The 14849-nt window shown below is 37.2% G+C and overlaps 1 protein-coding gene across 16 annotated transcripts in view; it reads right to left on the bottom strand.

The window, feature by feature from the left end:
• Window positions 1–14849, bottom strand: part of LOC140730432 (estrogen-related receptor gamma) — a 231489-nt gene that overhangs the window by 59471 nt on the left and 157169 nt on the right. For all 16 annotated transcript variants that reach the window (XM_073050820.1, XM_073050829.1, XM_073050836.1 and 13 more), the window contains 2 exons: window positions 4982–5394; window positions 2226–2342 (listed from right to left, as the gene is read on the bottom strand). In XM_073050820.1, coding sequence (XP_072906921.1) covers window positions 2226–2342; window positions 4982–5394 — 530 coding nt within the window. The remainder of the gene's footprint in view (window positions 1–2225; window positions 2343–4981; window positions 5395–14849) is intronic.

The raw sequence follows: 14849 nt of genomic DNA, 5'->3' as shown, positions 1-14849 counted from the left end.
GAGGAAACTGTTACCAAAGGAGTTTTATCCTTCCATACTGCAAGAATTGAAACAACTGACTCCATTACTGGATTTTACTGTTTTGTATAAGAAGCATGCAATATTATGTATTGAACATACTGTATCAAAAAATGTATGTGTCTGAAAAGAATACTACGGGGTTTATTCTACACTTGCTGATATAATACTGGTACCATATGTGTATAGTTCATATGCAAAACACCCAGTTATGATGCTTGGTTACTTTTCTTTAAATTTAGGGATAGAAATAGAGATGTGGGTGGTGGGTGGGCTAGGGCAGTATTGTAAAGTTTTATGGATGCACGTCCTGCTTTTATTTTAACATCTTATTTTCCATTCACTGGAAATAAGTTAATGTAAATCAGAAAATTGTTTTAAATTGTGATTTTAAAATGGGCTTTTAATTTTCCATATTTACTTGCATTGAAGTAAAATTCTCAGTACATAATTTTAAGAATTACATGATCTGGTCTTGCAGACTGAAGTAGCACCAGCTGCACTTTAGGTAGCAATACCGAGAGAGCCTTGATGCAGAGATCAGTGTAACAATGACATTACAATGACAACATCCCTGTCGCTGTGTCAGCATATCACAACATTTTTGTTTTGCAAATTCTTGACATTAAACATTTCAAGATACATTAATAAATTGAGTTATGTTGTAAAATGACCCATCTTCTCAGTTCAATGTGTATCTGAAGTGGATTAGCTCAATTTCTTATTTATTTATTCTGTGAAAGATGGCCACATTTGTAAAGGTAGGTCATGTGCATTTGATTTGTGGTGGTTTTAAAATGCAGTCTAGTAGAAGGTGATAAAGGGGATTCTCTCTATTTCAAGAGCCATTACTATTAACATTTAATTACAAAGCACCATGAGTGTTCCTCTTGAAGAGGTCAGGCTTCCTACTCCTGCATAAAATGTAGAAACCCTTCCAACTTTTACATGCTATTTATTTCAATATCTTTTTTTTAAAAAATAGGAATTGTTTCCCCAAATAGTCCCTATTTCTGTGTGTTTTGACTACATAGCACCATGTACTCTGACATAGCTAAAAAACTGGCATTGCCAATCATTGTGACAAGTTCAGATTTGAGAAAAAGTAATAATAAAGTGTGATTAACCTTGGGGAATCCAAAGAGAACTAGCTCCCTTCCTAAACTCCACACAATCTTCTCACCCACCACCCCCCCACCCCCGAGTCCAAGATTGATTTTTTTCATTTTCATGTACTCCTCTACGTGGTTGAGTGTGACGACGTCAAATGCTTATTAAAAGAGTGGCACTGTAGTGTAGCTGTTAGCATAACACTTTACAGTGCTAGCGATAACAAAAGGAGTTGAATTCCCACCATGGTCAGTACAGAATTGGTACATTCTCCCCATAACCCAAAAGGTTTCCTCCAGGTGCTCTGGTTTCCTCCTATATTTCAAGGACATACAGGTAAGGGTTATGGGCATGCCACTTTGGTGACCTCTGGGCTGCCCCAGCACATCTTCTCACTGTATTGGTCACTGACGCAAATACTGAATTTCACTGTGTTTTGTTGTACATGTGACAAATAAAGCAGATCTAATTGATTAAAATAGAACATTCGAACATAAACTGTTACAAATGTTGTACTTGAGGCTTCTTTATTAACTTGGTTTCAAAACTTAAATGTTTACGTAAAACAGAAAACAAATACTTGACTTTCATATCTTTAGTTGCTGAAATCCAGTTTGATGAAATTGCTGACCATTGTGGACAATAACCATAATTATTTATACCCTCTAAGTTTTACACGCATCTCATCACTTGCAGGAATCAGTCAGAAAACATCATTGAGTGGTTTCAAGTTATTTGAGTGTCATAAAATAAGCTTGTTAAAACCTTAAAAATCAGCATACCAAAAAGCAATAAATATAAAACAATTTTATGTTTATTTAATCTATCTATGTAGATTTGTCAATGCCATGTAAGATATTGACAGTAATATCATGTGAGCTTGTGTCATTTAAGTCACAAAATGATTACATGGATCACAATGTAATGTGAGTGTATTCATTTACATTATATTTTGCAATGCATTTTGAAAGGCAAATCTATTAAGGCTTCTTTTTTTTTTAAAAACCTTTATAGCGATATGAAATAGGCTGAAAACAGCAGGAAAAACTTAACGAAACAACAGCAAGATTTAAAAACACAACAATTGTGCTTCATACCTTCTTTCAGCATGCCTACTTTTAGGCATTTCATAAAACGGCAAGCCTGGCAAGATTTGCGTCTACGCTTTGTGATTTCACATTCATTTGTTGCTGGGCAGCTGTACTCAATGTTACCTGCAGTAACAGAAAGACAGAGGATAAGTCATGGAAAAATTATGATCAAGCATTTCATTTTAAGAAGATATAACTGGATATCGGATGATTTCTTAAATCAGTTCCATCTCTCTCTCCCTCTCTTTGCTCTCTTCCCTAGCCGTCTCTAGTCCTCTGTGGTTAAATACATTAGTGTCTTAATGAAAATGCATTTTGTTTATTGTCCTCTGGAGAGGAGGGTCATCGCACAGAGTGCATAAATTGCTAGTGCAGACAAGGCAGGTTGGCAGTGAGTGTAATTGTAACCTTGATACTTCATGTTAGCAGCACTCAGGGTCCATCACATTCCCCTAGAAACATATGCAACTCCCTGTAATTAGCACCACATCCACCTGGGACAGCAGCTCTGATGAAATATTTCAGAGTTAATCACACTTTGTAAACACTGATTTATATTGACTACCCTTCTCTGAGCCGACGTTTCCTCATTAAATAACAGATTAGTGGAACACTAAGAGACTAAATACTAAAAACTCCTCACTCAGTGCAAAACATTGTTGAAAACAACTGGTCAAGGAAAGAAATCCATTCGCACACATATTCCTTTCAGAGAATTGCTTAATGGAGATTATAATTTATATTGTATTTAAGATGACAATCTCTAGGAAAGAAAAGAGATTATTGAAATTCCTAATTATATTTACATATACAAAAAAGGAATAACTTTCTGATCATGTATTTATATTTATTGAAACTGAGATCAATAACTTTGATATCAGAAAAATCAAACACATGGCATGGATGTTTATTTTTTGTTTTAGAATAAAATGTTCTCTCTATCTTGTCTGTATTTGTTTAATAGAAAATATTTAAAAATAAAAAACCTATTGGGGTTCATTTATGAAAATATTTATTGCCTTATGCAATCTGTAACTTGCTTAAAAGTGATTTCACAGCCATGCAAATGAAAACAACGATTGGTTGACATAATGTTACATATGGAGCAATGATTATGCATCTATCAGGCCAGTACCATTAAGCACGGCAGCCATTGATGTTGAATGAAACAGGAACTGCTCAGCAACAAACAGAATCAGTGACCAAATACTCAATTCATTATAACCTAATTACCTATAGAAGCTCTTAGAAATTAAATGGTTGCATTAATGTAATAGACCCCAGATACGACAAGAGAGTGGAGCTTTGATGCACTAGCTATACCATGTGTTATAGCAGCACATATACTTCAAGTTTTCAGTAGAGCTCTCAGTGTTGTGCAAGAATGAAAAACTCACATTTTCTTAGATGTAGCTTATGATTTCGGATAAGAAATCATCCCTAATTTAAGGAAGAATTAGGTTTTAATTTTGATTGAACTAGATGATGCAAGCTGAACATAAGCCCTTCAAAGCCAGGCTTCTGCAGGATCTATCATTTCTTTTACCTTTCAATCCCCTTACCGCATCATAATTTATCTGAATGCTTTGTACAGATGTTACACATACAAATATATATCTTTGGTGCTAATGGTGGCATTTACTTCTGGAAAAATTGCTTGAGAAATATTGTGAAAAATTATTTAAGTTTTGATTCCTCATCACTGTCATTAATTGCGACGTGATTCATTAGCATTATAAATGCCCTTCACAAAAACTATCCACCTCATTTTAGGTGTTAAAAAATCTCCATGCTCCACAACAAAAGTAAGGTATTTAATTTTAGTTTAGAAAATTATTCATTTTGAATTTGTAAGTATATGTGAACAAGATAAAAATCTGAGCATTTAAATAAAAGAGAGTAATATATGTATTTTTAAGAGTAAAGACATTTGGCCAAATTATAGTCATATCCTGAATGAGTACAGTCTAATTAACCATAATATTGCCAATGAAGTTCCAGTAAATACTTTTGAAAATATCTCATTTCAGAAATACACAATGTATAAAGCACCTTTTATAACATCCAAATACTCTGTCATTCTGAATTAATACAATTGCCAACCATCACATTATTCCTGTTAAAGACTAAAAAGAGTTAACAGCACAATAGGGTAGCATAGTACCACAGCAGTTTGCACTATTATCTCATGGCTCTACAAATGTGGGTTCAATCCTGACCCTGGGTGATATCTGCATGGAGTTTGCATGTTCTCCTTGTGCCTGTGTGGATTTTTCACCTCGTACTTCAGTTTTCTCCCACATCCCTGAAATGTGCAGATTGTTAAGTTAATTGGCAACCATAAATTGCCTGTAGTGTGATGGAGATCGAAAATTCAGAGAGTTATTATGGATGGCATGAGAGAATAGGTGTAGGAAGTGGGTGGATAGGATGATGGGATCTCTCTGAGAGCCAACACAGACTCGATGGACCAGGTTTCCTGTGTTTGAAATTATCTGCTGACCTCTCTGTATTATCTGGGGAAGTCCTTGTAGCCAAGTTCGATTTTTATAAAAAAACCTTTTCTTCAGATAACTTACTAGCTCAGATCTTATTTTGTCAGCAAATAACCACATCTAATTTAGCTTTATCAATTAAAACACAGAGGCTGACTAAAGCAAATTTATTCCACTTGCTTCAATACTAAGAATACACAGCTTTGTCTAATGTACAAATTCTGTTTATATTACAAAACTAAGAACATGATGAAATATCAATATTACCTTGTATAGTGCGCTTGAAAAACGCTTTGCATGCCTCACATGAAGCAACACCGTAATGATATCCTGATGCTATGTCACCGCAGACCAAACATAATCTTTTGGGCATGGAGTTCAACATGTACTCGCACTTGGTCTGCGAGTCTTCGGCTATAGTGCTCGAACAGTCGTCATATCGTTTACGGGAGCTGCCGTTGGTACCCAGGGTGGTCGTCGTGTAGAGTGGGGGAGAGTCCAGGCCATTCTGGTGTCCATTCATAGTGGAGCTGTAGCTCCCACTGGCGTCCGATGACCCACCTGGACTGTGGTGATTGATACTATCTGTCAGCGAGGCAGGACTGGACGGCTCTGTCTTAATGTATGATGAGCAGCTCGAATCAATGTGTCGATCCTTGGCTGACATTCTGCAGAGAAGCCTGTGAAAAGCATTGAATTAAAAACAACATTCTTTAGGGCCTTTCTGATAGTCAAGGGACCAAGCATCATTCATTCGTTAGTCAATACAAGTTGTTCTACACGAACATAATCAGCATAAGGGCATGACAGAGGTTTATCAAAACTGTAGGCAGGTGGTAAACAAAACATTAAGTGGGGAGGGGATCGTGCGGTGGAGGGGCAGAAAGTCCACGTAACTCAAGATTACTTCTGCTACTCAAATTCTACTGCAGGAACAAGTTCTAACATTCACTACAGAACAGTTAATAAAAAGACAAGTTATCTGCATATGATCTTTCCTGGATTATTGCATAAAAATTGACAAGATTTTTAAAATACTCATACAGCAGGCAAAGGCAGTGCAGAAAGATTTGAAGCACTGACTGCAGTTAATACATTGGGATTTAAATGTGGGTTGTCTCAAAATGCTAATAGAAAACTTGTAACCAAAAAAAAGTACAAAGGCAAAAATCCCCAAAGATTGATTTAATAAATTTTTCAATTGACACAAATTAACCCCCATTTGAAAAACACAACCAAATCTTTGCCTTCAATGCAGAGTGATATCAAATTTTGCATTGAAGCACAAAATGGAAAGAAGTCAATTCTTCACCCACAAAAGGATAAGATCATAACCTCCCAAATAGCTTTTTTCTGACAGGAAAGGTTTTCTTTGTTAAATATAGTTTTTAGAATTCCATTGCTCTTGCTGCTAATGTGAATTTTAGTGCCTCTAATTTTAAATTCAACTGCAGATCAGAATAAAACCTAGCACCTGACAACTGAATTTATAGATAGTTGTACATGTTCCAGTCCCATGTTAATAGTGCCATGGAATTTCAAGAGGAGAGAGGGAGAGTGCACTAATAATTTCCAACTGAAGCCTGTGAACATAATGTATTGGAGAGCAGTAATTACAATGTAATAAGTGGAAGAGTAAGTACTCTAAATTAGAGGAATTCACAGAGCTGTTGTAAGTCAATGCACATTCAGCTCTCTCTAATGTTGACTTGGGAAAAATTTAATCCCCACTCTTTGCCCCGAGTGGTAGTCAAGGGATGGGAGAGATATCAATTAATTACTGCTCTCATTAACAGCACTGGCTGCAAGGAAAATTTGTTGCAGGCAAGGTCCTTGACTCATACAGTCTGGTAAAGAATGTTTCTCTGATACCATACCGAGCTGGGCAGAAAGAGCTGTTACCTGCTTGACACTTAACCCCTTTCTATAATAACAAAGTGCATGGTTAGATAGTAAAAGACAACTGATAACCTGCGTAGGACAATTTTTTTAAAAAAAACTAGTCAAATGAATGTCCAAATGCAATTAAGCAACTATAAGATGGTAAACTTACCAATCAAAAAGGATTAGAATAGTTCCAGTCTATTTATACCAATTAGTTCACTGAACACATTTTGCCAATAGTAAGGTATCAGTACTAATTTTACCATTTACTTCCTTCAATTGCTAGGAGTATCCTGTGTGCTTATGTGAAAATACCCATCTTCAGGTTTACTCTTTCAAAAATATTAAGCACATCTCCAGGTATTGCCAAACAATATTGTGAAATAACAGTGACAAAGCAAAACAAAACTTAAATCCCTCGTTGGTTTTAGTTCATTGATGCATCAGTGCAACACACTGATCTGTACAATATTTCCACCACCTCATGAGAATTTTCTGTATTTCTCAGATTCAAACAAAATATTTCTGCCTATTCTAACACATATACTGCAGTGCAGGTTTAATAAGATATGTGGAAAGGACCCTCTTAGCATTTTGTGATCCTCATCATTTCTGGAATACTATGAACAACGATCTAAGAATATTAGCCACATTTTTTTTTTAGAAGCACATTGCAAACTGAACCATAGCAGCATCTGGCCTTTGACAGCAGATCACTAAGTGAAGAGATGGTCAGTACATGGACTTGAAAACTCCTACCTCAGCTAAGTGAGTTTGTTACTTCTTTGTTGGGCTTTGAAGAGGAGAAAATGACATCACTCAGCTCATTGCACTCCAGTGATTTCCAAAGCTCACACAGAACCCTATGATGCCGACTATGACACCTTCTAAAGCAGCAAGTCATCCATTATGAGAAAGACAAATAGGATAAAAGTTCCCCTTTTTCCCTCATATCAAGGAATATAAAGGCATCAAAATATGGCACCATATCTGTTAAACTGGATGGACCATTAAGCTCCCCGACAAATCTCTTCAATTTTGTTAAAATTATTGAATATTTCAAGCTTATATATTAGTAATTCCTTTGTCCAAACTGTACCAAACATCATGACAGCTATGTGTTTAGTTTCTACTTACAAACCATTCTATATAATTGCTATTATGGAAAAGATAATAGACAATATCAATTTCTGACCCTCCCAAATATATAAAGAGTAGCAAGATACAACAAACATGAATTCTTGGCTTATAAATCACAAGCTCTGGAAAACGTGTACTTTCATTGTAATGTGATTTCTTAGCTGATCTATCCTAGATACAGGTTAGTAATCAGATTCAACATAATATATGTTTTTAAAAATCCTGATTTCTCAATTTTTGAGATTAATATTTTCAAAATATTGATATCTAGTTTTGAAATGTATTGAAATTCAGCTTGAACTTGCAGCAGCTTATAATAGTTACTTTCTCTGAACTGAATGTTATTTTAATCCTTTGTTATGAATCAGCTTTCTTTACCACCTCTTATTTTCTTTTTGCTCTGAAAAATGTTCTACAAATGGAAGGAGCAACCTTCACTGAATTTTAGATTAGCAGTTTACAAAGTTATTGCCGTAATTTTTTTGTGCTCCAGTGAACGAATCCTGTTATGTTGTTAACTTTTCTGCTTTGAAGAACACATTGTAATTCATTTTTCTGCCTGAACTAATTGTACTCTCTTCACATGGTGCCAGTATATGGATCGGTCAATGGGAAAATGGCACCAAAATGTATACAACATGGAACAGGGTAAAAAAAGCACATCTAGATGATACAGTACGTCAGGAATCAACACTGTAATGTACGATTTGGAAAACATGACCATTTCAGTGTGACAAGATGTCATTATTGAATCTAAATGATACAATAGCTTGTCAGCTGCTAGAGCAAACATATCATCATTGCATTAAGGCATAGTGGTGAGGAGAGAATGTTTTTTATTTAGCAACAACTGCATTTTAGAACTGTGCCTATGATTTCTACAGGTAAGGATTAAAATCCTGAAGTATAAATAGAATGAAAATCAGTTTGAGGAACAAAATGGAATGCATGTTATTCTAATAATTCATTTATTCCTCTTTTTAATTAGTGTATTTAAATTCTAAATTACCATCACAGAGCTTGTGAATTTTTACAACAAAAGGCAGAAAGTAGAATATTAATAAACATTGTGGAAGGAATCTATTGGAGTTCAGGGAGTTAAAATTGGCAGACAGCAGACATGGCAACAAGAAGAGTTAAGAGGAAAACTAGAAGCTTCAGACTGCAACTACTCATCAGAGTTTGACATTATGTCACACAATCCTCTTAATAGCAGTCTTTTACTCTCCTGGCAAGAAAGTGGCCATTGAAATACAACAATAAAGCAAACTACATTTGCTATAATGGGGCTAACGCATTGTCTGAAAAGGATAAATTTTAAAAGGGTCAAATGCACACTGAAGGTACCTTGCATAAAAGACAGTGGTTCTCCGATCTTGGTGCATACTAAGATATACTGTACATTCTGCTTATTGGGATTGAGCTGTTACTTAAGAACAACTATCAATTTACCGGTACTTCAATTTTCAGATTTTTTAGTTGAATTTTATTTCCGCTTAAATGCTAATCAAATGATCAGAGGTTTTTTGGAGCTTTTTGCATATATTTTGTCCCATTATTCCACAAAACTGCAGCATTCTATATATTTGCCATCAAACCATGCAATATGCTGTAGGGAACAAATACTTTAAACACTTTTTAATGCTGGACAGTATCGTGGCTGTGGTGATGATTTTACCTTTGATTACACAGTCAGACAACCCAGAGATACAATTTCTTCCAAAATAATTTGCTCTACGATAAAAGGTTTGAAGAACTACAGCAAAACCTTTAATTGAGCAGACTATAAAGAATAGAAAATTGAAACATAGCTTAAAATATTCTTTTCAATATCCTCACAAAATCTAATATAAACCAGGGTGATTTGATTAAGTAACTGTTGTAAAATTCCATTGCTTCTTGAATTTTATGAATCCTGATATATTTATCTCTTTTCCCTTTTCACTAAGTGTCCTCCTACTCCATTTTTGCTGTAACTCAATTATGCAAGTTCTTTCAGTTGATTGAAAGATATCAAATGGTCAGCCTGTTACCCATCACTTACAATAAAGTTCACAAGTCTTTATCTATTATACCTGCCAGATTGCAGAATGTAGTCATGTTCAATTATATAAATCAGAACTGTTGTATTTTTATAAATGCAACTTCATTCTGATTTTTTTAAGAAAAGTGGTGAAGAGAAGCTGAGATTTATTGCTTAGGGAGAGAAATCAAGGTTTCTAGTTTAAAGATGGGTATTTTCACTTTCCCTGTGCATTGTTTCATGATCTTATTCATCTTTAATGCAGCTTGTTTTTCTTTTATAAATCTTGAAGGCAATGGGCTCTAAGCTTCTGATATTAAAATGTGTTGGTCCTGATTTCAAAATCTCAGTGCAGACAAATGAGGGAACCAGCTGAAATAAACCTCACCACCCCCTAAGCCTAGTTTTCCCAAACAGATAAAGGAACAATGCTCATGAAGTTGCTCATGAACTTATTCCCCTCCCCGACCCTTCAGCATTGCAATTCTATGAAGAAACACAAATCTAATCAATGTTGATCACTAATAAAGTTGCTTCAGGTATCTGCAATATCATTGGACAGCAGTGTCACCAATCATTCCAAAGCAGGCACTGATGATCCCAAATTTACTGCCCTTCATTTTTACAACTGGGCTGGCCCAGTTCTCTTCTAAATCCGATAACATTTGAATGGAATTGGTCAGTTGGGAAGAAGTGGCAATTAGTTGGCTCAAAGCATGGCCTGTCAATTTTAAGAGGGAAGAAAAAAAAATAAGGGAGATAAACAGTTAAATTTTGGGAACAGAGAAATAACTCAGAAGGCTGGATGTTGTAACAATGCACAACAACAGCATTCCCAAGGAAAATCCTGTCACGTCAGTTAGATTACTTATAAGCAGAGCCATTAACATTCAAATTTATGTCACAAAAGAGACCATGAAAGTACCCTTTTGCATTAGGGCTGATATTTTAACGTTGTTTTCTCTGCAGTATTTTCTAGTGCTGATTACTTTAAAAACATTGGTATTATAACGGGGCTGACCAAAGACAAGAGGCATTCCAATAATAATGAAATTATACCCTACATCCTGTTATCCTCATTAAATCAAAGATTTTGCACTGATTTGGTTATACCAGAAATGAATTGTTGCCTGGGAAAATGGATTCTTAAATAAGTCCACGAAATATATTCCCATTCAATTCAAATAAGTTCTTTTCCACAAATTTTGAAAAAAAAAATGGCCTTAACCACTTACTGCAATCACGCAGCAAATTTTAATAAATGTGCATGTGATTTACTGCACAGCTTGGTGCAGTAAATTCATTTACACTAGACTCGCACTTACCTTGAAAATAAAATGCACAGGATATGTTTTCACTGTGATGTTCCTGCAGCTTTCAAAAAAAAAGCCCCACACATTACACCTGTTCGGTTCTTTTGCTAAGCATAGAATGGCATTTCATCACAATCACTGTTTAACTGAATGTTTAGCCTTAGCGTCTTGCACCATGCTGTCAGCAACCAGCAGGGAGTCATGGAGTTGTTGGCACATTTGATTTTACTACCATTAATAACTGACTTTACACACTGATTGTCCCAGCTCCCGTTTCAGAAACTCCACGGTAACCACCTTCGTTTTTTTTATGATGACACACTGACAAGGTGATTTTATACACTTGGATTTAGTAATAAAGATGTCAGTCAGACCAAGAGCCATCACAGCTGCTAATGAAGTCAGGTGGATTGGGTGGGGGTGTGTGTGTGTGGGGGGGGGGGGAACCTGAGATCTGTTCACATATGTACATCTAAAAGGGGTCACAGAGAGATGAAACAAAGGTGTAATTAAAGGGGCATCTTGATTAAATAGACGACTGTAAAATAAACCCATTTCCTGCGCCTTGAGTATGAAAGTCATGTCTTTAACCAGATCAGATTCTATAAATTGGTTGTCAGGAAAGGATTGTTGAGATTTATACCCATCTATCAGCCTACAGAGGTAGTTGTGGCTGAGCAGGCTGCTGTGACTCCCATCTGTAAAGCATCTTAAATGTGAAGAAGGCCATCTGCTAAAGCCAGCGGCGCAAGATCCAATATGAATGATTATTTATTTACTTTGGAAAAAAAGAAAATCATAGATTCTAAGTCAATGACCAATTTTGAGAAAACTCCAAATACAAACTTTAAATTTTAACTATAAAAGACTGAAATGGCAGAGTTATAGTATTACTTACAGCTTGATTTATTCAGCTCTGAACAATAACGTAATTATAATTGTACTTCATTGTAATCCATGATGAAACTGTGTAATGTGTATGTATAAAGACAGCCTTTAACCTTAGTCCTGACGCTATAACATTTTGCACAAGGTTTAGACCAAAGCTAATTGATCACATCCAGCCCTCCAACTTAGGGCAGCATGGTAGTGTAGTGGTTAGCACAATGATTTATAATACAGACAACCGGGGTTCAATTCCCGCCGCTGCCTGTAAGGAGGTTGTACGTCCTCACTGTTATCACGTGGGGTTCCTCCCACAATCCAAAGTCCTACCAGTTGGTAGGTTAATTGATCACTGTAAATTGTCCTGTGATTGGACTCGGATTAAATCGGGGGATTAATGGGCAGTGCAACTCAAAGGGCCAAAAGGGCCTATTCCACACTGTATCTCAATAAATAAATAAAATAACTTATAATCTTACCTATAGTGTCTTCTGAGCTACTAAAATAAAGTGATGAAGCACAGGAAGAAATGGCTTCATCAAAATAATGAAGGCAAGTTGGGAACTGATCAGCAGCAAAAGCCATCACTGTTCACAAACATTAAACGACAAAAAGACATCCAAAATGTCTAGAAATAGATATTGCCCAACAGGGAATGATGTAATGGTGTGTCAGGGGCATCAAATTTAATGCTCCTGATACAGATATTTGTGCTAAATTACAAACTACAAGCAAACACTGTCCCATCAATAAAAGGTAGAAGTTGGTATGCATTGTTAGCTTGAGTGCAATATTTTAGGATTAGATTACTTCTGGAACCCCACACACCTAACTTTTCCCTTCAACACATTTCACACCGTTACATCTGCTTGATTACAGAGCCAAGGCAGAGGCCACAACTTTATTCTGGATCACGTTGATCCATGACATCCTACTGCATTGAGACCAAAGTCAACTAATCCCATTGCACATCTCTTAAACACCAATCTTCCATGTGTTTTTGCTCATCCTGGTCATCCTAAACTCTGCTCTCCTAATGCACCAGCAAGGCTGCTAACTTTCAGTATTGGAGGCATAGGAATCTAGGCGAGTATGGGTTTAGCAGCAGTGCAGAAGTCATGTATGTTGTTGCCCTGACTCAAGGGTGAATGGAGTTGGAAGGTTGGCCACCTGTATTCCATCCTCCCAGAGTTCATGCACTGTGCCACTCTCCCAAGACAGAAATCCTAGTGATCCTTTGGAAGACAGATTGTTTGGATGCCATGGCACTCACAAGGCCTCTTTAAACAATGAAGTGCACAGAGCGTGGCAGCACATGCAAATTTTTGTCGCAGCAACCTGAAGCTCAAGTGGTTTTAGCTTGCGCTGCAGTGAAAGCAGTAGCGGCTTTCATCAAAAACAGCCACTTGGTTGAGTCAGTAGGTTTTGAGGGATGTTAGTCACCATTTCCATACACAAGGACAGCCCCAACCCTGTGCACGTTGGTACCAGATACACACGTGCTCTCTGACTGAATGCACTGTCTCTACTGAGCCTTCCAAATGCCTCTGTAGTCAAACGTGTAACCTCCCTCACAGAGAGGATCAGATTCACATTTTTCATGCGTACATTGAAAGATACAGTGAATTGTGCGTGTCATTTGCGTTAGCAACCAACACACCCACGGATGTGCCGGTGGTTTGGGGGGGGGGGGGGGGGGGGGAGGGTGCAACCTTGAAATATCACCACACTTTGCAGCACTAACCTAGCTTACCCATAATATTCAGCACAACACAAACATTAACAACTACAAAAACAAAGCAGCAAAACAAGCCCCTTTCCTACCCTTCCAACCACACACACAGGCCTCCAATGCCAGGACAGGCCACCCCTGGGCCTCCAGACCCTCTGACATTGGGCATCTAACATTGGACTTCATCCCTGGACTTGCTGATCAACAGGTCTGACCTTCAGACCATAGGTATGACTTCCAGACTCGAGGTGACCAGGGCCCTCCTGACTCACCTTGAGCATCTGAAATGAAAAAGCACAGAGTAAAGCCGTGGAGCGGGGAGTGAGGGAGAGTAAGTTGTGTATGGATATAGTATCTGCAGCTTGCAAACCTGAAAAAGAATGTAGGTTGAAGGACAAGTTAGACAGTGAAAAGGTGAACAGGTATGAGACCAGCATCACTTGTGACTTCAGTCTTCCCATGGTCTTAGCTTCTTTATGGTGATGATCACCATTTGAGGTTGCAACAAGGCCGCTGCTTCTAGGTGTGTGCCATCCTTACCCATAAGAGAGAAGATATTGAGACAAGAAGTGTTGAACAACCTGCCTGCATGATGATTAAATTGCTAGCAGTGTTTACAAAGTCTGAGGTGAGTATGAGCTTTTCAGCAGTACTAAGTATGAGAGTCTGTGTATATTAAATATGAGCCCTGATTAATAGACATTATTGGTTAGTGAGTGATGAATTAATAAGTATCTGAAGCTATGATATACCAAAGATGTGCTTGCTGACCTGACTAAAAGGGTTAAGTCATGGAACATTTTTATGGCACTGAATCTAGATCCTCCACAGAAGAACTTGGCATAGATCTCTGGGTATATGTTCCCGTTACCTTTTGACATGCATCTGGTAGGTCTTCTGCCTCCCTGTGGATTCAGGACATCTTGTCTGCTTCCTATCTTGTTCAAAGATTGGATTGCTACATCTGAATACTGAGCTTCACTCTTTCACTTGGTGTCTGCAGGCAGATTCATTGTGCTCATTCATCTCAGCCCCGCCTCTCCTTTAAGGAGTGCTGGCTGTAGGCAGTGCAGACCAACTTTAATGGTGCTAGTCACTCACTACACTGGACTCTGCTGATGGAATAGCATGGCTGGCACTAGCTGGAGACAGAACTTA

Source organism: Hemitrygon akajei, chromosome 7, assembly GCF_048418815.1.
Source record: "Hemitrygon akajei chromosome 7, sHemAka1.3, whole genome shotgun sequence".
NCBI lineage: Eukaryota > Metazoa > Chordata > Chondrichthyes > Myliobatiformes > Dasyatidae > Hemitrygon > Hemitrygon akajei.
Note: the sequence above shows the minus strand (reverse complement) of the source record. Positions and strands in the feature narration are given on the sequence as shown.